Genomic DNA, 22,100 nt, shown 5'->3' on the forward strand with positions numbered 1-22,100 from the left:
CTGGGGTGACGGAACTGCTCCATGTCTGAGGCAAGTCACCTGACTGCACGGTCTCTTGCAGAACTAAAGCTGCATGGTGGTGTGTGCAGCGCCTACTCCGGTGGCAGAGACAGGAGGGTCACTTTAGCCCAGTAGCTTTAGGTCAGTCTGGACAACACAGCGAGACCCCCTCTCAAAAAAATGGCCTAAGTTTACATTATACAGAGTACATTTTATTTTAAAAATATATAAAATCTTGGTGGCTGAGGCAGGAGAATCCCTAGTTCAAAGCTAGCCTCAGCAACTTAGCAAGACCCCGTGTTAAAATAAAAATTTTTTTAAAAGGGTTGGGGATGTGGCTCAGTGGTTAAGCAACCTGAGTTTGATCCCTGGCACCAAATAAATAAATAAATAAAACCCCAGTTATATAAAAACTGAGGTAGTGTTATAAATCTTTTAAAGATTAAGCTGAGACACTGGGCATAGACTAGACATGCCCCAGACCAGCAGAGGCAGAGCCGCTCCCTCTGACGTCTAACCCAAGCCTGTCCTCAGTAGACTCGTGGCCAGCAGCAGGTGGCTGTGAAGGCAAAGTCCTGGGAGATGCTGGATAGGACCTTGGGGCCCGGTGTTCAGCTGTCTGGGACTGCAGTCGTGAGCCATGTGTGTGACGAGTTCCCAGGTGGCTCGGAGTCTGTGGACACATCTGAGGTGCTGGACGGGAAGCCCCGGCCCTTCATCCTGACACTGTGTTCTCCATCCCTGTTCCCGTGACTGCCCGGGATCCCTGCCTGCCACCTCCACCGTGTTCCCAGAACGCGCCCTGGGTTCCCTGTCTCTGCACCCTGCTCTTTACAGTCCAGCGGCAAATGCATCCCCTGTGCTGGTATAAGCCTCCCTGTAGTGCCCAGCGTGGGCTACAGCACAGTTCGGAGCTCACGGATATGAGATATTCTCCAGAATCTGCGGACAGCACAGAGGAGATTCCAAGGCTACGAGTCACATGACTTGTACTCAGAAACCAGCATGGCTCAGCCTCTCCATTTTCTCATTAAAAAATGGGGGGGGGGAGGTGACTACCCATCAGGCAGAGTATGAGGAGGACGATGAAATGGGCCTCATGGGCATTTCTGTCCCCTGCCTTGGTGTGGCCCTGGCCTGTAGTGCTCAGAGCTGACTTGGACAGGGGTTGGAACTCAGCTTTGGGAGAGCATTGACCAGGAGCAGCACCATCAGGACCTTGGACAGCAGCTCAGTGGCTGAGATTCCAGGGCCACTTCAGGGCCCTGGGGAAGGTCAGGACTGTGGAGGATGCTTCAGCAAGTGCCTGGGCCCCTGGGGGCAGCGCTGCCCACCGGTTGGTTATCTCTTTCTGACCACACCTTTGCGGCTTTGCTCTCAGAAGCAGAGGCTGGGGAGGGTGGACCAGCTGGCCTGACAGAGGAGGTCAAACCCAGGGCCTGGGGACTCCCACGTGTGGCAGCCAAAGCCGTTGGGCTTCCCCATGGGTGCTGCAGCTTGGGGACCTACCTGGCCATATTCCCAGGGGGGAGTCAGCCTGGCACTGGGAGGAGCCTGTGGGCCTCGCAGGACAAGACTTCCTGCTCTAAATGGGTCCCAGCCAACACAGAGGGTGGCTGCGCTCTTGACATTCAATCTTAAAATAAAACGTAGGCTCCAGAGAGAGGTGCATGTTTGTCTTGACCAGTCAGCTATGGGGGGGCTGAGGCCATAAGGAGCTCACTGCAGACACTTGGAGGGAGCAGGCCCTTAAATGGCCGGGAGCCATTTCCATCTTGTTGACAAACACATGCTACAAGACAGGAAATCACCCTCCTCGGTGCCCATTTTATCTCTGTTTAATTGCTGCTGGATAATAAATTACAGTGCAGAGTCCATTAATTAAGCTAACACTGTCCATGGAACACCAGCTCCTTCTTTGGGGAGATGCCTGGTTCCAGGAGTTCTGATTCAGCCTGCATGTCCACGGCACTTAAGGGTCAGTTGAAAGACACCAAGGTACATGCCAGGCTTGGAAGGAGTGTGTGGGAAGGGGCACCCTGACGAGCCAGCAGAGGGACTCCCGCCTGGCAGTGGGAGTGCCATGCTGAGGGTGAGTGCTTAATTCAGAACATGTGGTGGCACCGAAAACCACATTAGACCCATTTTAAAAATCAGCTCATGGCACGCGACCAGGGCTATTCATGAGCTTTCCTCTCTGAGTCCTCTCTGGTCGGGGGCAAGGGGCAGCCTAATTTGGCTTGTTGTTCCATAATCAGCTAAATGGTAGGCGCACGCATTTGGAGAAGCTCTGCATGCAGGTGGAATTGGTGAAAGATGAGTCCTAGTGATTTTCCAGCAGAGGCTGGCGCTGTGCTCTGAAGACCATGGAACACCAGCAGGACAGGCAGCCTGGGCACCTGGCTTCCACCTACTGGGCAAGGGAGGGGGGTGGCCATCTCTGGGGTGAAGGGTCCATTCCATCTCTACCTAGGCATCCTTGCTGGAGTTCAGCAGGTGCTGAGAGGGAGGACCCAGAGGAGGGAACAAAAGAGAAAGAGAGGCCCCAGAAAGATGTGTGTGTGTGTGGCCAGGTTCTCAAGGGTCCTCCCCAGACCGTTGGAGGGTGTTCTGGGCAGCCAGGGAGGGCGGTGGGCAGGGAGAAGGTGGCCACAGGACCACAAGAGACAGGTGTGGCCCCCTTCAGGTCCTGGTCCTCAAGTCAGCCCAGGCTTCCTGAGTGGCTTAGAGAATCGTCCCCTGAAGTGCCCAACATAAGAGATTGCTTAGAGCCAGGAGATGCTCAGATTTCTGGGGGTTTTTAGGAGAACATCTCTCCCCTTCCTCATTCACAGAAGATGACTTCTTCAGGCTGCTTTGTGATTATGCAAATATCTACCTGAGAGAGTCTCTATTATGCCACGGTTCCTAGGACTCAGTCCAAGTGCCATCTAGCAGAACATGTATCTGTACGTCCTAAACTATTTCCTGATGGCCCGTGACATGCCAGGCGTCCTCCTGGACATGTAGCCCGTGGGATTTGAAATATCGCTCAGAAAACTCTTGTGTTGAGCTCATGGACCCCAGTGTGGCCCCGTTCAGGGTGGGGGTTCTAGGAAGGGCTTGGTCTCCAGGGCCACAGCCTCACGGGCGGGACTAATCCAGCTGACGGGTTGACAATGGGAATGGACTCCTGCATGGTGACTGTAGGCAAATGAGTGGGGGTAGAGGAAGCGGGTCAAGGAGGTGTGGCCTGGGGGCCATCTCTGTCTCTGGTCCTTTCCTCTCTCTCTCTGCTTCCTGGCTGCTGTCAGCGGAGTACCTTCCCACCATGCCCCTCTCCCATGTTGCTTTGCAATGGACTCAGCCAACGTGGACAGAACCTCTGAGATCATGAGTCAGATCCTTCCTGCTCTAAGCTGTTTCCTCAGGTGTTTGGGTCACAGTCACTAAAAGCTGACCAATGCAAAGCCTGAGAGTTAGGTGTTCTAAAAATGAATCCTGACATATCCCCAAATATGGTCAAGTCTAGTGAGATCACCAGGTGGCATTACCCCAGGGCAGGCCCAGCTGCCTGCTGCCTGGACTGGAGTTGTGGGCATCATGAAGATGGTGCAGGAGGGCCCTGCCTCCTGCCTCTTGTGCCCTCCCCTCGGGTCCTCCTGGTCCAGCACCACCAGTCCTCTCTTCTGTGGCTCTCAGTTGGCGGAATCATGTTTAAAATTTACGACTGTCAAGGCTGATGGCAGGTTTGGACGAGTCTTCTCCCTGTCTTGGAGAGTCTCTGCTGAGCTCTGTGTCCACACACACACACACACACACACACACACACACACCACTGGTGAGTGCCGAGCCGTCAGAGGAAACCCCTTCTTCAGGCTCCAGTTTAACCTGGAGGTTGGTCTCTCGGCCCCTCTGACCGCCTGTGTGCTCCCTGGAAATGCTTTTGAAACACGGTCCTCCTGCCCAGGAAGCTCTCTGCTCCTGCACCAGCACCCACAGTCCAGGTCACACTGATCTCCAAATGAATGTCTGTCTCAGGATGGACACGCCCATCAGCTTCTCAGGAGGGAAGCGTCTCATTTCTTCCAAGCTGCAGCCAGGCCTTCGGGTCATGGCAGCGTGTGCACCTGCGGCACCCCTCTGCAGACCAGGAGGGACTCTGAAGTTCATTCACAGGGTCCTTTCCACAGGACATGCGCACTGCCCTCTTAGCATTTGCTGACATAACTACCTGTGAACCCACTCCCTGCCTCCTGTGGGAAACAACCAGAAAGCCCCCACCTTGTGGAATCACAGAATAGAGACAGTCACCCAAGTACAGGGCAACAGGAGTCCCCAGAAGTCCCACAGAGCCCCCGTGGGCTGGAGATTCCAGTCCCTTCTTGATCAGAGACATGCTCCTACCTGCGGTCCCCAGCCATGGCATGGGTACAGTATGGCTGTGTGATTCTCCAGCGGCCCCTGGTCCAGGCAGACGTCCTTGGCCTTGTTGTTGCGAAGCTGCAGGGACAGAGAAAACACGGCCATCAGAGCTCTCCTGGTGGGGCTGATCCCCACTCTGTCCCCAGCACCCCACCGCCGAGGGGCATGTGGTTCCGATGTCAGGACGGGAAGGCCCCATCTTAGCAGGAGGAAGTGCCAGCCTGGCTCCTAACTCCTCTGTCCACAGCATACGGGAGCTGAGGGGACTTTCTGTAAGGAACTCTGGTCACCCACCTGAGGTTCAAGGCACCTCACGGAGGAGTCAGATGGGGACAGACATCCTAAGTGAGCCTCAGCACTGACGCTGGCTCTGTAGCCCTGGGATGCAAGGGCTGGCTTCTCAGGCCATTACTGGCAGGAAAGCCAAAAACGAAAACTAAAGAACAAGCGAGACCTGGCCACCACGAGAAGCCCTAGCAACATGTATCTGCATACCTGGAACCATTTCCTGATGGCCTGTGACATGCCAGGCACACCTCCTTGGTGCCTAGAACTCACTTGTGGAGGAAATAGATGAGGTCTCCAAGGACACCCTGCTCCTGGGCACATCTCATTGGGGTGTGCGAGGCCTTCTCCAGCGCAGACCTCCAGGCCCATCACACCACCTGCCACCCAAGGACCAAGGCAAGAGGGCAAAGGGACAGGCTGCAGCCACCTCCAGGGCCCTCTGGGTGCATCTTCCACAGACCAACCTAATCATGTGAATCAAGATGGAGGGCAGGAGGACCCTACCTGTGCACCCAAATCATGTCTAGGCCAACAAGTGAGCAGAGCTTAAAACTGCTTAAAAACCATCCTCTCGGTACACTTTGGGGACACAGAAAAGAATAATGATGTTGGCAATCCTTCATAGTCCACGGACCTTCACAATCCACTACGGTCCTTCACAATCCTTCACAATCCTCCATGGTCCTCCACGGTCCTCCATAGTCCTTCACAGTCCTTCACAATCCTCCAAGGTTCCCCAAGGTCCTACATAGTCCTCCAAGTCCTTCACATCCCTCATGGTTCTTCACGGTCCTTCACAGTCCCTCATGGACCTTCATGGTCCCACATGGTCCTTCACAATCCTTCATAGACCTTCACGGTCCCTCATGGACCTTCATGGTCCCTCATGGTCCCTCAAAGTCCCTCACAGTCCCTCACGGTCCCTCACGGACCTTCACGGTCCCTCACAGAACTTCATGGTCCCCCATGGTCCTTCACAATCCTTCACAGACCCTCATGGTCCCTCATGGACCTTCACAGTCCCTTGTGGTCCTTCGCAGTCCTTTACAGACCTTCAAGGTCCTTCAAGGTCCTCTGTGTTCTTCCATGGTCCTTCACGGTCCTTCACACAGTCAGTCAACCCTCCCATTTTTGGACAACTGCATTTTGTTTGGCTCTGGCTAGGATTAGGGACCCTATACACAAAGCTTTAGTCATTTCCGATTTTGAAAGGATAGAGGTAGGTTCATAGGACTGGATTACAGTGCCGAGGGTACGGACACTGCAATGTTCCCAATAAGCTGCTCAGGGGGAGGCTTCCCATCCCCTCATCCTCCCAACCACAGGCCTGCAGATGCTTATCCATGTGCCAGTTTAAAGTATTTTAAGAGGAAAGAAACAAATCCTATTTTCACGTTTGCTATTAACATCGGAACGTCTCATGTTTTGAGAATTGTCTATTTCTCCACTGGGATCTTGAATGGTTTAACTATAGATTCGTAACAGGTCTTTATATATTAAGGACATAAATGTTTTTGTGTTATATTTGTTCCACACAATAATTTCAGATGGCCAAGCTTTTAACTTTTATTCTAATATTTATGCAATTAATCTATCACACAGTAATTGAATATTTATTTATGGAGGGCCTGGTCTGTGTCTGGCACTGTGCTGAGTTTCATGAACAAGACAACACAGTCCCCATCCTGTGGAGGTCCTTGTGTGGAGGGCAAGACACACAGGAGGAGTGAGTGACCTAGTCAGGAGGCCCAGCCCTGCTGGGGTTCAGAGAGAACCGAGCTGAGCTCGGGAGGACACCCGGAAGGGGTTAGGTGGCATTGGCCCCCTCCCCACTGGGGAGAACCTCGCTGCCAGGGCCACACCTCTGAAGGCCAGTCCCTCTCCCGTGGCAGAGCCGCCCCCTCCCCACGGACCCAGCCCAGGGCGTGGCCTGAGTTACCTCCCCGTAGGCCACAGTGTTGTTGTATCTCCTCATTTCCGGGTAGACATGGTCCAGGTACCACTGGAAGTTCTTACACTTCAGACTCTTCCTTAGGGCCCTCCTCTCAGAGACGTCGCCAATGTCGATCCCCGGGTTCTGGAAGCAGAGGAGAGAAGGGGCGTCAGCCACTGGAGCAGGCGCAGGGCCCCCTCTCCGAGGAGCTTTCTGGGAGGGGAGGGAGCCCATGGGCTTGCACAGCAGTGGCCTTAGGGGACCTGCCTGAGGCCCTACACACCCACACCCCCCACACACACACCCACACACACGCTCACACACACACCCTGCTGGGAGGGTCCCGGCCCAGGGGTGCTCAGAATCCTGCAGCAAGAAGCCCAGACCGCACCCTGCTCTTCCTGGAGAGAGGCTTCTGAGAGGCACTGATGCAGGCACCCACCTTCCCTCTTCTCTTCTCAGGAATCATCAGAGCCAGTTATTGGAGGGATTATTTGATTAAGGCAAGAAAACAAATGCCTGTAACCTCCTCCTGTCTGTCTTCTGCTCACACGTGTGGTTTTCCTTTGTTGGCTCCTGGCGAAGCTCATTATATGCAGAAGGGAAAATAATTTCCCATTGCAAAGCTCGTAATGACGCTCTAATGAATAATTCACTCTGCTTTTACAGAAATGAACCTGTAATGGGCTGCTGCGTGCTGACAGGGAAATAAAGTATCTGGAACAGGACCCACGGTCCTGCCCAGGTGGCTGCGGATCAGTGGTGGCAGGAGGCTTGCCCCTCCACGGAGGGCGGTCAGGTGGCACTTGGGGGCAGAGCAGAGGGTTCAGATGATTGCGCTAACATTTTTTTAGCAGTGGGACATTGATTTTAAAGAAAAAAATTCTTTAAAGTCAACTCATCCAATCCCAAGGCAAACAGGAGCAGTAACATTTAACTATTGGTTTGAATATAGCATGATTGATGAAGATGGTCATATTTAAAAATCATGATAGGGACCCTCAGCATTGGGGACCAGTAATCCAGTAGCCCCCCATCTGTGATTTCACTCTCTGCAATTTCACTGAACTGTGGTCAACCACAGTCCACATAGACTAAAAGGAAAATTCTGGAAATAAGCAATTCATGTAATTTCAAGTAACTTTTATTACAATGTGTTGTTATTATTGTCCTAATTCATTATGAGTTATTTTTGTTTACTATGCCTAAGTTATAAATTAAACTTTTTCATGGGTGTGTATGTATAAAAAATAATACATACAGGTTGAGTGTGCTTTATTTTAAATGCTTGGGACCAGTGTAAGGTCCTTGCTTAGCATCTAGATGGACATCTTAAGTGACAGCCACTATTTTAAGAAAAATTTCGCTTTCCAGTTCAAGGGCGTTTCTGAGAAAGGCTCACCACCCCTCATACCAACTCCACCCTTAACAGCGGGCATTAGGACCCGCCCGGCTCTAATCCCTGAGCCTCCCCCATAAAAGCCCCAAACCCCAAGCCTGTGTTGCCCTCTCCGTCTATGGGGAGAGGGCCTCTATTGGGCAGCTCTGGCAATAAACTCTGGTGTCTATCTCTGCCTGGTCTCCGTCTTTCATTTGTCACTGGCCCGTCTCCTGGTCCTTGCTTTCCTTTCAACCAGCATTCAGGGTTTATTCAGATTTTGTAATATTCACATAAACTTTCCTGGCTGACCATCTCTACTCTGCAAACTGCAAACCTAAAATGCACCAAGAAACATTTTGAATGTCACGTCCTCGATCACTACGGACGCTTGGCCTGTGTGGGTTCAGTACTACAGCTGGTTTCAGGTGCCTGCAGACACCTCCCCCAGGGATGGGAAACGGCACTGTGATAGGGGCACTGGGCTGGAGGTACCATCAGCTCCCCTGACTCCAGGCCACATCCCCAATCTAGATCCATCTATACAGAGGGACAATGACTGACATTCCACAGACCCCGCAGGGCTGCGCAGAGGGTCCCATGGAGACGGGGGTGCACAGCCTGCCCGTGCGTTGCGACATGACCTGAACACAGCACATGCGCCTCACAGAGCCGCCTTTCCTCATCTGTATTATGGCCATCCTAACAGCCCGGGACAGCCTAGCTGGCCAAGCACTTGGTATTTCCTGGGGCCACTCCAGCCTCATGCCCTCCTCCCAGGCCTGCTCTAGGGATGGATAGGGCTTCCTGTGCCAGGCCCTGCTCTGCCACATTCCCGTACTAGTGCCCCTAGTTGCAGGATCACCCTGGGAGGGGGGCCTTGGTATCACCCCCTTTACAGTGGAGGAAATGAAGGTGCAGAGGAGAAGCGTGGACTTGGGCAGCCCCCCGTAACTCTTAAGTGACACCTGGGACTTAAACCAAGCTGGAGCACAGCCTGCGGGACTGTGGCATCAGGAGTTTCCCAGGCCAGATTCTAGCGGAATGTGGAAGAGAGGGAAGAGGCTGGCCAGGCGTGTGGCACCAAGCAGCTGGCGCTCCGGGGGAGAGCAGTGAAGGCAGATGAGGGTGCCGTGCCAAGGGCTTGGGCAAGAGCCTGCTGGACCCTTTGTGTGGTCAGGAGCAGGACCACTAGATTAATGCAATAAGACAGGGATTAACACATAAGACCCTCTGATCTCTGTAAGTGGATTTATTTCTGTGGCATCTGTCCCCAGGCAAAGCAGGGGATCTAAGCCTCTGACATCTGTGAACTTTCCAAAATGCATTCATGATTTCCCACAGGTGACATATTTCTGGCTCACTAAGGGAATCTGTGATCTGAACAGCAAGGCTCACTGTCCCGGGGTGGTGAAAAGGGACCTACCTCCAGGGGCAGGTTCCATGCTATGTACACGTGAGACTTGTAATCGTCCATCCAGACCTCAGCCACCCGGAGAGCATTCCTCTTGGTGTAGAAGCCAATGTTGCTATTGTACGGCTTCTTCTTCCGCTCAATGTGCGCCACCCGGGAGCAAGGCAGGACCTCCATGCTGCCCCCACAGAGCCACACCTGGAGATAAAAACATTTCATTAGGCTGAGACAGGAATTCTCTTAGGCCTGTGCTCTTCCCCCAGTCCCCAAAGCAATGGTTCACCAATTTAGTGTGAGTGAGAAGTACATTTTATTATACAAAACCCCTGAGAGTTCAAGATTGGTTTGTTATTGCAGCATAGCTTAATCTAACCTGACTAAAATACACAGAAAAGAAGGTTTGGAGAATTCCTACAGACACAATAGTTTGGGATATAAAGTCCAGCTCTGCATAAGAAAGCACCATAAGCCCAAGACTTTTTTTTTTTTTTTTTTAAGTTCTCACTAATGCACAACTGGCATCCATGAAGGCTTTCTTCACCTGGCTCAGCTGTGCCCTGCCAACCCAGAAAGGAAAATTTAAAGTAAAAAAAGGACCCTCTTTATCCATATCAATGCAAGAAGTGTACATTGTGCTGTTAATATGCTCTGTTTTGGAGACCCAAGGGCGTAGGTGCCAGGCCTTCTGGAAACATCTCCCAATGCCATCCCAGGCAGAGACCACTGTTGTGCTGGGATGTTCAGACGGAAGGCTGAAAGGATGGCTGCTTTTGAGGGGTTCAAAAGCTCAGTGAAGTGGGACTTATCATCCTCTGCACGGATACAGTGGGCATCCTGGTTCAAAGGGCCCTGCTCCCTGTGGGAAGGGCCTTTCCCCGGTGCCCTCTTGTGGTCCAGGCAGGAAAACCTGAGCATTTCTGAACATTTCAAGCAGGGCTAGATTTTGAAAATGAGTTTCTGGGTACCAGTAGAGAAAAGAGGAGGAAGACAGAGAGGCTTGATATTGTTACGGCTCCTGAACTGATCTAAAGATTCAACACAATCCCTGCTAATACATCAGCCTGGTTCTTTGCAGAAACAAACAAGCTGATCCTAAAATTCATTTGTAAATATGAGGGACCTAAAATAGGTTTAAAGATCCCGCAAGGAACAAAGTTAGAAAACTTCACTTTCCACTTTCAAAACTTAACACAAAGCTACCACAATCCAGAGGGCATGGTACTGGCCTAAGAAAAGACCCACAGACTAATGGGATAGGAAGGAGAGTTTCAGGCTGGGGCTCCAGTGGACAGACAGTGGAGAAGTGGAGCTCTGAGGGCAGGTTAGTGCAAAGGGGCCACAGACACAGGCACATGAGGGGCCTCATCAAAGCTGAGACTGCCTTGTAAAAGGAGACACCAGGTGGGGACAGAGCCCACAGCCAAGTGATCAGCACCAAGTCATCCACAAGCACCAGGGTCAGGCTTGTCCCAAAGCTGGGGTGTGGCCAGGCTACTGAGAAGGGCCGAGTGGTGAGAGGCCGGGGCCAGTGTCAGATGCCAGCCGAGCCTCTTAAGCAAGAAGAGGGAGGGGATGAGCCAGGCGAGGGGCAGGCAGCTCTGCAAGTCCATCCTGGGTGGCAGGGACATCGGCCTCCTGGCCTGGGCACACCTAACACACCCACAGGCACCAGCTCAGAGCTGCCCTGTTTTTCCTGCTGAGCCTGGGAGGGTCACCCTACATGCTTGGTGCTCTGAAGCTACGTCCACTGTTGGGAGGCCAGCATCCTGGAGGGAGTGGCCAGGTCAGTGCAGCTGGCCTGAACATCTAGGAATTGCTACCGCCTGCAGGGCATTCCTGTCTTCATCCTGCCTGCCCTGCCAGGTCCACGGCCCAGCCCAGCATCTCCACAGACTCTAACAGCATTTGGTGTCCTGAGTGTGATAAGTGGCAGCAGCGCACCTTGTGTGGGACAGAAAATGGCACCGATGGGCATTCACACTGCCAGTCCTCTGGAGGACCAGGGGAGAGGCAGACCAGAGCTAAAATTAGAAAGAAAAGGTAAAAGAAGAAAAGGAGAAAGAACCAGGTGGAGATGGAGTGTGTGTGGGAGGCAGAGAGGCCCGCCTTGGGCCTGAGAGGCAGCCTCTGCCCCTTCTGCCCCATCGTCCACTTCCAATGTGCCCACCTGCTCCAGACCCCAGCCCAGGACAGCGAGCTCCCAATACTGACTCGGAAACCCACTAAACCCAGCAGAATGCTCGGAGGAGAGATGATGAGGTGTGAGGCCGTAGCCCTGTCATTGGATTAACTCACATAAACGGGTCAACTGGGTGGTAACTGTAGCAAGTGAGGTGCGGCAGGGGAAGTAGGTCACCAGGGGTGTGCCTTTGGGGGTGACATTGTGTCCCTGACACCTCACTCTCTGTCCTGGTTGTCATGATTTGTCCCTCTACCACCTCCTGCCATGGTTTCCTTCCCGTCCCAGCCCAGAGCTGTGGAGCCCACTGACTGGACTGAGCCTCTGTAGCCATGAGCCAAAGTAAACTTTTTCTCCTATAAGTTGTTTGTGCTGGGACTTTGGGTTACAGTGGCAAAAATGTGACTAACCCTGAGGGAGGCAGAACCCTGAGTCCAACCACATGCTACAGCAGGGGGCCACCATTCCCTGATAGACATGGAGGACACTGACCCCTCCTAACCAGGGAGAGTAGACTGGGGCCTTGGACCCCTTAGTTTTCCCTGCCACCGCCTTGTCCCTTTCTCTGTAGAGTGGGCTGGGGCATCCTTCCTGCACCGTGAGCAGAATGATGAGGGGACGGATGAAGGGCCTGGGGTGGTAGGGCTGAGTGGGCACAATCCCCAGGGAAACCCTGTGGACCTTTGGCAGCACCAACAACTCCTCGGACTGGGAGGCCAACACCTCCTGCTGCAGAAAGCCCCGGGGCAGCAAGATACTGCAGGGGAGACAGAGGGAGCCCAGGACCTAAGGGGCTCTCAAGTGCTGGGGCCTCTGCTCTGGGTTGGCCGAGGGGTCACTGGCCGGCCATGCCTAAGTGGCAACCAGCCATCGGGAAGTCATGCAACTCTAGAAACAGCTATTCGTGAACTTATGTATTCATGAGAAACTGCCCATTCTTGGTTTGGGGGTGTAGCTCCATGGGAGAGCATGGGCCTGGCATGCACAAGGCCCTGAGTCTGATCCTCAGGTCCAGAAAAACAAACGCATTCTCCTCTCCAGTGCAGGCGATGGGAATGGAGAGTGTCATCAGCCAAAATTGCTGCTCTCACGAAGCTGGTGATCTATCAAGGGAAACACATTCATCAAGAGCAGAGGAGAGGTTCTCAAAGTGGACTGAAAAGTCTTTCAGCCTGAGCAACAGGTCATCTGGGGCCATGATGGAGAAAGCACTGGTCCCACCTGGGATCTGACCCACTGAGTGCTCTGAGAGCATGGGGGGGGCTCCCACAGAAGGGGGGTGGTCTCCTGCAGACAAGAACCAGCTACTGGCCTCCCAGTGCAGCTGCTCCCAAGGAAGGGTCCCGAGGATCTGTTCTGTAGGTTAGAGTTTATCAGCCCCAATGGCAAGCTCCTGGACAGAGGGAAGGAAAGAGCACAGGAGCTGACCCACTGGAAAACCACTCCATGCCAGCTCCCCCCCCCCCTGCACAGAACAGGACCATGGCCTCCAGGTGGGCTAGAGGAGGCCAGAAAGAGCCCACCCCAAGCTCTGGGACCACCCTTGCTGGGAAGGTGGGTTGATGGCCCTGCATAGAGGGCAGTGAGCCACCAGGAAGTGCAGAGACTCAGGACTCAGTGAGCACTGTGTCATCAATGGGTTTGTTCATCAAAAATTATCCATTTGGGGGGTGGGGGTGTAGCTGAGCAGCAGAACGTGGGCCTGGCATGCAAAAGGTCCCGGCATGGGCGGAGTAGTCTCCAGCATGGGCCGGGTAGAGGCGGGGGTCCGTTCCACTCTCCTGCATGGGGGCTGGAACGGAGACTGTCATCCAACAGAACTGCTGTTCTTGTGGAGTTGACGGTACGGCAGGGGATGTGCATTTGCTAATAATCGTGAGCAGAGATGCAGCACCCCGAGATGGAGCTGGCTTCCAGGAAGGATGTGGCACACTGGGAGGAGAAAGAGTGCTGGACAGGAGAAGCTTCTCTGCCATAGGGACACCAAGGTGCAGGCTGAAGGGCTGGGCTGGTGGGGGAAGGGGTCAGCGTCCCACTCACAGAGGAGCTGGCCAGGACTCTGGAGGAGGGCGCTAGGGGCAGCAGGTGGGATCCAAGATAGTGGCAGCAAGTGTTCCCGGGCTTCTTTGCAAGGGGACTTCTTCTCCTCTTACAGAACCATTGGACCCATCTGTCCATCCCCCCATTGTTATCAACTTGCAGTGTTCACAGAATACAGCAGAAATGACATCTCACACCATCAAGGCTGAGCTTAGGAGGCGTGGCCAATTCTATGTCCTCCCTCTTGGAACCCTGAGCCCACCCTGCTGCGAGGGAACTGAGGGTCAGTGAGGAAGGCCCAGCCACCCCAGTCACCCTGGCTGAGGATGGGCACATGAGCAAGCCCACCTGGGATCGGACACCCCGGCTGGCCCACTGACTGGCTGCCCGTGGTAGTGGACCCAGCTACACAGCGAGAGCCCTAGGAGTTATTTTTACCCATTTTCCTCCCTCCCAGGCATGTCTAGTCATTTCTGACGATTAGTGGGCCCCGTCAATGCCCCTCAGACAAGAGCAGACAAGCCATCCAGCTGACCCCAGCCCCAACGGCCAGACTTCAGAATTGTGAGCCAATCTGTCACTTAGGTCACCATGTCTGGACTTACAGAGCAGCAGACAGGTGCTGTAAGTGGGAAGTCCAGCGACTGCAGGAAAAGCCACGTGGCTGAGCTTAGAGATGGACTCAGATTAGTCATGGGAGACAGGAGAGCGCAAACTAAAGATGGTCCATGCCAGACCTGGGTCTGCAGGCCAGGTTAGGAAATCCATCTTTCTTCTAAATGATGCTGAAGGATACGGGCTTGGAAAAAGTCACTCTGGCTGAAGTGAGGGAACAGACAGCAGCAGAGGAGGGTTGGAGAAACAGGAGAGCTTCCCATCACGCAGGAGAGGAAGCCAGCAGCTTTGGCCAGGCAGAGAGCTAGGGGGTCAGGGCAACAGAGAGGGAGACGTGGGGCAAGGGGAGGGATTTGTCATCACAGGAAAAGGGCTGGGTGAGGCTCGGGAGAGAAGGGTGGGAGTAACTCCCAAGTCTCTTATTGCCTAACTGAACACCCAGAAGCACCCTTCACTGGACACACAGCTGGTCCTAACTACTCAGACCTCTGGGTCAGGAGGAGGAGGTGGTAAAGGGGACATCAGGAGACTCCAGGAGCTGTACAGCTTGGCCGGGTGCATCCCTCTGCCTCCTGACAGCAGGCCTGGGAGAAGAGGGTGCTGGGGGGTGAGAGTCCATGGGGGATGGGTGCCCAGCACTCCAGGGGGCTCTCGGCTCAATTACAACTTGTGACATCTCACCCACACAATCGACTCCTACCACTTCATAAATATTTCCCCAGTTCATTAGAGACTTAGAGATTGTGGGAAGAACGCCATCAACCCAGTAGAAGTTGATTTCCAGAACTTCCCTGGACCACGGCCTGGTGACGGTCTCCGGGAACATACTCTTCCCAGCAAGAGTCCCATGGTCTGTCCTGCAGGGTGGGACGAGACGCTGGATTGCATCCCAAACTGTCGGTGCCTCCAAAATCACCAGGAGAGCCCTTAAAACATACAATCCTTGATCCCACTCCAGTCATTTCCCAGGGGAAAACCGAGGCCCCAGCGGTTGTCTAAGAAGTTCTTCCAGGTGACGGTGATGTTAGCCACATCTGGGGCCCAGCCTGGGGGACACGGGATAGCTTTTCAGAGGCTGTAATGTTGTCACTCGTGTTCCGGGGACAGGAAGGAGCTGGGCAGGGGACATGCTCTGTCAATCCCCTGACAACTGGAGGTGGTCCAAGGGCTTGGGAAAGGCCCAGGCATCTGTGAGCGTGCCAGGTACTGCTCAGGCTACCTTCTCTCCAGGGGCTGGAACGGAGACTATCATCCAACAGAACTGCTGGATAGAGTTCTGAGGAGCAGGGCAGCCAGGGAGATGGGTGAGCGAGCCTGAAGGTGGCCTCGGTGGCATGAGAAGAGAGGTGAAAGAGGCCCAGGTGTCAAAGCCAACAGACATTCCTGTGCTGTGTGAGCTATTCCCATAGGCCTTGGCCTCTAAATGGTTTTGTTATGTTTAAAAAAATGTACAGCATGGCCTCTTGGTCTAATATACTTACTTTATTCATTTTTAATCACATGCACACTACTATGCTAAGATACTTCATTTGAAAAATTTGACAGATTAATAGAAATTCAAAAAGGTTATAAAATGTCAATGCTCACAGACTCCTCTCCTTCCTCAATGGGCTATCGAGCGTAGCCCACTCTGGACACCACTGTCTAAGAGCAACGGCGAGGCCCTCAGCTAACTTCACAGGATTCTGATGGTCAAGGTCTGGGCTTATCTCACGATTTTCAGAAGCCAGCTGTATTTCATGAGCAGCACAAAGCATCCTTCAGGAATAAGGAGACTCGGAGCCCCAATAATCCCATGACAGTTTTCTACCGTGTCATTAGAAGAGCCCGTGCCACGTGATGTGAAAGCCGCTTTCCACCGGGAGGTTTCCAAGGCACTGCCTGGGGAGGCCCTCTGTGCAAACAGCCTGCATGCGCCCCAGGGGAGGCTCACAGAAGGACCTGCCCCGTCCCTCAGGTGGAGCAAGGAAGAGTCCTGGCGCCATGCTCGGCACGTGGTCCCCAGGACTGGCCAACCCCCTCCACATCCTGCACTGATACCTTCCCACCTGGCTCAGCCCCTCCCCCTCCCTCCATCACCACCAGACCACCAGGCCCCGTCCTCCTCCACCACGGGCACCACGCTGCCCCCACCTCTCACCTGGACCATAGCCATCACCTCCCGACCCAGCCCTATCCAATCCGACCTTCACTCTGCAGCCAGGTGGTGCAGTTGGATCTTGCCCTGACCTCGAACGTCCCACTGGCTCCAGTGGCTCTGAGGATTAAGCCCATGACCTCGTGAGGCCTCCAAGGCCTGGCGTGGCCCCCGGTCCCTGAAGTGTCCTCTCTGTAGCCCTCCGACCCCCTCAACCTTCTGTCCTTGCTACTCTTCTGCATGCTACACTCCTCCCGGACACTCCCCCCTACTGGCCAGCTGAGCCCTGCTCACACCTGAGCCTACAGCTCCACCGTTACTCCCTTGGGGAGGCCCTGGGCAGAGCCAGAGTCTCCTTAGATGCCCGTGTGGCCTTTACAGAGCTCAGCACACAGGGTGGGCGGGAGTGCACCCTCCCTCTTCCTCACCTGTCATCCAGGTCCAGGGTCCCCCTGCCCAGAATGGGCCAGGCACGTGAGCAGCTAATGAGTGCTCTCCCCTCAGTGAAGGAGCCGTGGATGCTCTCATGAGTGGAGGGACTGGAGGGTGTGAGTGTGGACTGAGCCTGGAGAGGGCGCCCAGGAGCCAGGGCAGAGGAGAGGGACCTGGAGAATGGGCTGGATTGTGCACCTCATAGGCAGAGAAGGGACGGGCGGCCCAGCTGAGCCCCACAGCAGCTAGACCGAGTTCCTCTCCTACTTTTCCTCCCACAGGAGGAGGCCAGGCCAGACCCTGCTTCTTTGAGTGCTGTTCCCTGGTACTGTGCTGGTGTCCCCACCAACCTGGCCAGCTCGCCCTGCACCAGGGGGAGGCGTCCTCCAGTGTGAGCAGAGGGTACAGAGGGAAGGGCCTTTCCTGCAGGCCCTGTGGCCATCCCCCAGGACAGCACATAGACCCCCAGCTTCTTCAGCACCCGCATTCCTGAGAGTCTTATGGGGGGGGTGGCCTTTGTGCCCCATTCTGTATCTGGGAAGAGGACTCCAGGTGTTGAGTGCCAGGCCCGTGAGACCCGGATGCCCTCTGGTCCTTCCCTGGGGGAAAAGCCTGACCTCCATCTGGACATGGGCGTCCCCAGATGTCTCCCCTCTTCACAGGAATCGTCCTATCAGATTAAAGTGGCCCAGGAAGCCACTGACACCCACATAAGTGTTAGGAGCAACACTGGTGAGACTCAGAAATCACAAACAGCCCCACCAAGTCACTGAAGTGTGAGCACATTTCAGCTTTCGTCCTGGGTAAAATCTGATTCCAGAAGCCAGACTTTGGGCTAAGACAACATTTTAATTTGTCCTCCCCCTGTAGATCTGCTCCAGGAGGCCTCGGTGACCCTCTTACCCAAGGAGCAAGCTCATCCTCCTAGGAATTTCCCTCGACCCTCCCCTCTGCCGCTGTGGAGATAGTGTGTGTGTGTGTGTGTGTGTGTGTGTGTGTGTGTGTGTGTGTGTCTCCACTTTAAATGCATGTTCTCTCCACCAAATTGGACGGATGCATGATAGCTTTCCTCCTAACATCCTTTTACAGAAATTCAATTTCAATCTTCTGCTTTATTTATTACTGTTTCTCAGAAATAGGATTTACAGATAAGGACCTCAAGACCTATCTCAATTTAAGCATCACGGCAGCCAGAGCCCCTCAGCACCAGGTGCTGTGGCCAGTCACCAGCCGTTTCTCAGGTGCACGATGAGGAACTACGAGGCTGGTTGGAGACGCACGGCTGACTCACTGAGCCTGGGAAGTGTCTGAGGGCACTTTGCTGTTCTTCAGATTCTGTTCTATGGCTTCTGCACCTAGGAGAGCCCTGGGCAGGGCTGACAATGCTGGTGCTGGCTTACCAGTCCAAGCTCCCGGCAGCCTTGCTCCAGTGGACCACAGGTTATGGCACAAAGGGTTTCTGTGTTAGGGGAATGCCAAAGGGGGTTCCACTTGGGTGGGCCTTGCCAACTACTCCTCTGCTGCACCAGCCCTCCCTTCTGCAGGGCAGCTCCAGCCATACAGGTGTTGGGCATCCCAGTGCTCCTCCCCCAGCTGTCTGTGACTTCACCTACAGTCACTGGGCAAGATGCCGTACACCTGTCCACTAGGCTAGAGTCAGATAGAAATGCCAGAAAGGCAAAGGCGATTCAGAGAGGATCCCTCAGCTGGGCACTGGGATGCCAGGCTGCAGGCGAGTGCTCCAGGACCTCGGGTGGAGGCCACCAGGAGGGGAAGGTGGTAACACCCTGGCCTCCCTCGAGGCTCATCAACCCCCTTGGGCTGTTACTTGGAGCATCTTGTAGAGAGCAGCCGGGGGCGGGGGCTCGGGGCTCGGTTATGGATAAGCTGTGCTTGACAAGGGAGCACAGTGAATCACGTCTGATTCTGTCTCCAGCATCAAAGGGCCAGAGTGGTGAGATAGCGCAGGGCTGGGCAGGGGCTGTAGGTCCTCTTTGCCTGCTGGTGTGATCCAAAAGGCCCTTGGAGGTTGCGATCACCTCCTCCGTGTTCACCCAACATGGTTGGGCTTGATGCCACCTGCTGCTGCGAGACAGGCAAGAAGGACAGTACTGGCTTGCTACAGCTCAGGGCTGGGTCTAGGGAGAGGGTGGGACTGCTTAGCCCATCATGGTGGTCCCAGACTAAGCTGGCTACCCTGGACAAGGACATCCTGTGTTCTTCGTAACGCAGCTGCCACATGTGGTCCTTGGAGAGGACTTTGGATGGCTCTTCACGCAGCTGCCACATGTGGTCCTTGGAGAGGACTTTGGATGGCTCTTCACTGAAGCCTTCCCCTGGCCCCAGGGAAGCCGGAGATGTCCTTCTTCCCCCTACTGGGGCTGCAGAGGGGAGGGCCCCTCACTCAAGGTCACAGTGCTCAGGTCCAATGGGCAAATGCCAAAGCTTGGGCCAGGGGAGAGCTACCCATCGTGACAGAGCCTGAGAAGCCCCACAACAGACTGCCACACCAGGCACCGAGAAGGGTCCAAGGCCAGGCAGAGTCACAGAGAGTGGGAGAACTGGAAATCAGACAGCCGCCATCGTGAGCTGGTGAAGGAGGCCAGGAGCACCTGTGCAGGTGGGGCAGGTGCACATGGCTCCACCTGGACAGCAGGAGGCGATGTGATGGGCTCTGACAGGCATCACGGGAAGTGGGCACCGACTCAGGGCCCAGGTGGGGCTGGGCTTCAGATGAGCTGTTAATGGCAGGTTCCTAAGATGGCGTTGCAAAGGCCGGGAGGTGGGGTTTCAGCACTGAGTTCAAATCCTAGGACTGCGTCGAGGCTAGATCAAAGGTGCTGCCAGTCACCACTCCCAGAAGCCAGAAAGGCTCGGCAGCACGAGTGACCTCTGTCTGGTCCCACGTGCACCGTACTGCTCGTGATGCGGTTCCTCAGTGCCATGCAGCTGACAGTGCCTGTCGGCCTGCTGGAGGAGACATGGGATGTGTGGAAACCCCAGGCGGCCATGGGAGCTCAGGGGAAGTGCTGGAGGAAAATGAGCAGTGACCACTGATCAGGACGGTGGTGTGAGGTGGGAGCAGCAGGACCTCATGTGGGGCCCTCGGGAGGGATGGAGCGGGAGGAAGCGAGGAGGGAGAATCCTGATGCTGGTGCAGGGCTAAAGGCTGGTGTACCTCGTGTCCGTGTCCCTCTGCACAGCAGGTGGCAGCTCTCTGGGGGCCAGGCCACCCTGCCCTGCCTGGAGGGACCCGCTCCGCTCTCTTGTTCTCTCGAGGATCGGATCGAGGATCGGCCCCCAGAGTCCCTGGCCCCCAGCCTGGTCTGACCAGCTGGAGCTGCCCCAGGTGGCTCCCCAGGTGGGGCTCAAGGCTGGGCGGGGCCACCCAGGAGACACTGAGGTGGTCCTGAGGTGTGTTGGGTAAGTTCAGTCAGTAAGAGCGTGAGGGACAGATAGTAAGAAATACAGATTACAGACATGAGATTTTGATAAGCGAGATAAGACAATTAGGATCAAGAGCGGCCACTGACGGGCCTAAGACTCCATTTTGCTGCCTTCTATTAAAACAACAAACAAACAAACCAAAAAAAAAAAAAAAACAGAAAATGGCTACAAGAGCTGTTTCTGAGAAGCTGAAATGAAAGCTGTTTTCTTATAATATGTTGTTCTCTGCACTTTGTACCCCACAAAATGTACTTGACCCAGGATACAGTGGTCTTGGTGACCCAAGACTTTGAAGTAGGTTCTCGCCCCTGCTGACCACCTGCTGGAACCCAGGATACGGCACTTGCTCAGACCCAAGACGCGGCTGTCTGAGTTGCTCTGCCACCTGCTGCCTTAGCTTCTGTGATAGGCTTGCTTGCCTGATGCTAAGAAAAGTCCCTGAGCTGGTTTTCGTCCTTAAATTCCCAAGACACAGACCAGGAAGTGGCTGTTCTCCCACAGACTTCGGTCTCTATGGGTGGGTGACAGTCCCTGGCCAGTCAATGAAGCTCTCTGTGATCTGAATTTGGACTTTGAGTGTTTTCTGAAGCGGCTCCCCATAACGAGCCTTTGTAAGGTGTTGGGGTGTGGGGCTGGGTTTGATGGCTCCTCGGTGCCAATTCATTTCTCAGGTTCCAGTTCACTTTGGCCAAGGCAGTTCCCGGCAGGCTCACGAGCACACTGTCTCACGGAGCAACGCGCCCTGATTCAGAGCCGGGTCTGTTCAACCTGCATGGTCCTCCCAGCACGTCTGCCCCAGAGCGGGAGAAGAGCCTTCTCTCCACCACTGAACTGTCAGCAGGGCCACCAAGCCCCACGTTCTGAGATGTGAAGCACTGGGGTCCTCATGATCTGAACCAAGAAGTCCCTAATTAACAGACTCTGGCCTGGCAGCCGCATCTCAGCCCCCTGTGGAGCTTCAGAAGACACACCTGTCCAGGTCCCATCTGCTGTAGCTGGTTCTGAGCTAGCGGGCCTGGGGACAGGGGGACTGGGAATCTGGGAGCTGGGGATCACCTTGCCTGAATCCAGAGACGCTTACGCTTTTACCGTGGCACTTTTTCTGGTGAAGTCCAGGGACCCCTCCTCAGAATATGTTTGTAAACACTGAAGAAAACTATGCAGAACTGCAAAAGAAACCAATCACATTGAAAGGCCGTGATCAGATTAAAACACACACAGGTGCCTCTTTAACACAGTGAACAACGGGGTCTAATTTGGGTTTCCTAACTATCCTAAATGCCACAGCAGTCAGGAGCAGATCGCATTATGAACTTTCTGGGGTAATCAGCTTGCACAGAGAGAGGCTTCCCTTGGCTCAGAGTTTTAGAGGATTTATTCCAGATTGGTTGACCCTGCTGCCCTGGGTCTGTGGCGGCCACAATGGCGGGAGGATCTGGCAGAGCAAAACCTTCACTCCATGGCCAGGAAATGAAAGAGACTGGGATCCCACAATCCCCCTCAAGAGCACAGCCCCAGTGATGAACCCAAAGACCTGTCACCTGGCCCCACCTCTACCAGTTTCCACCTTCTCCCAGTAGCACCAGGCTGGGGACCACACCTTTAACACCTGAACCCTTGGGGACACTCAAGACTGAAACCACAGCAGATACGTGGTATTTCCAGATAGCCACAGGACTCAACGGTGATGTGGACCCATCTGATTGCTACTGGAGACAGGTACGCCAGCAATACAGAGGTGGACGGCCTGTGTTCATAACAGAAGCAAATGCGGATATCAAGAGGACCGTAGGAAAAGGGGACATGTGTTTATGTGCCAAGCTCACCCCCGGC

General features: G+C 54.4%; 1 protein-coding gene across 2 annotated transcripts in view; it reads right to left on the reverse strand.

Annotated features, from left to right (window-relative positions):
- The window catches only part of GALNT17 (polypeptide N-acetylgalactosaminyltransferase 17), a 352,801-nt gene that overhangs the window by 16,309 nt on the left and 314,392 nt on the right, over positions 1 to 22,100 (reverse strand). For both annotated transcript variants that reach the window (XM_081296841.1, XM_081296842.1), the window contains exons 7-9: positions 9,430 to 9,615; positions 6,632 to 6,769; positions 4,387 to 4,482 (exon numbers count right to left, since the gene is read on the reverse strand). In XM_081296841.1, coding sequence (XP_081152967.1) covers positions 4,387 to 4,482; positions 6,632 to 6,769; positions 9,430 to 9,615 — 420 coding nt within the window. The remainder of the gene's footprint in view (positions 1 to 4,386; positions 4,483 to 6,631; positions 6,770 to 9,429; positions 9,616 to 22,100) is intronic.

This window comes from Spermophilus citellus (genome assembly GCF_964194105.1).
Source record: "Spermophilus citellus genome assembly, chromosome: 6".
NCBI classification, from domain to species: Eukaryota; Metazoa; Chordata; class Mammalia; order Rodentia; family Sciuridae; genus Spermophilus; species Spermophilus citellus.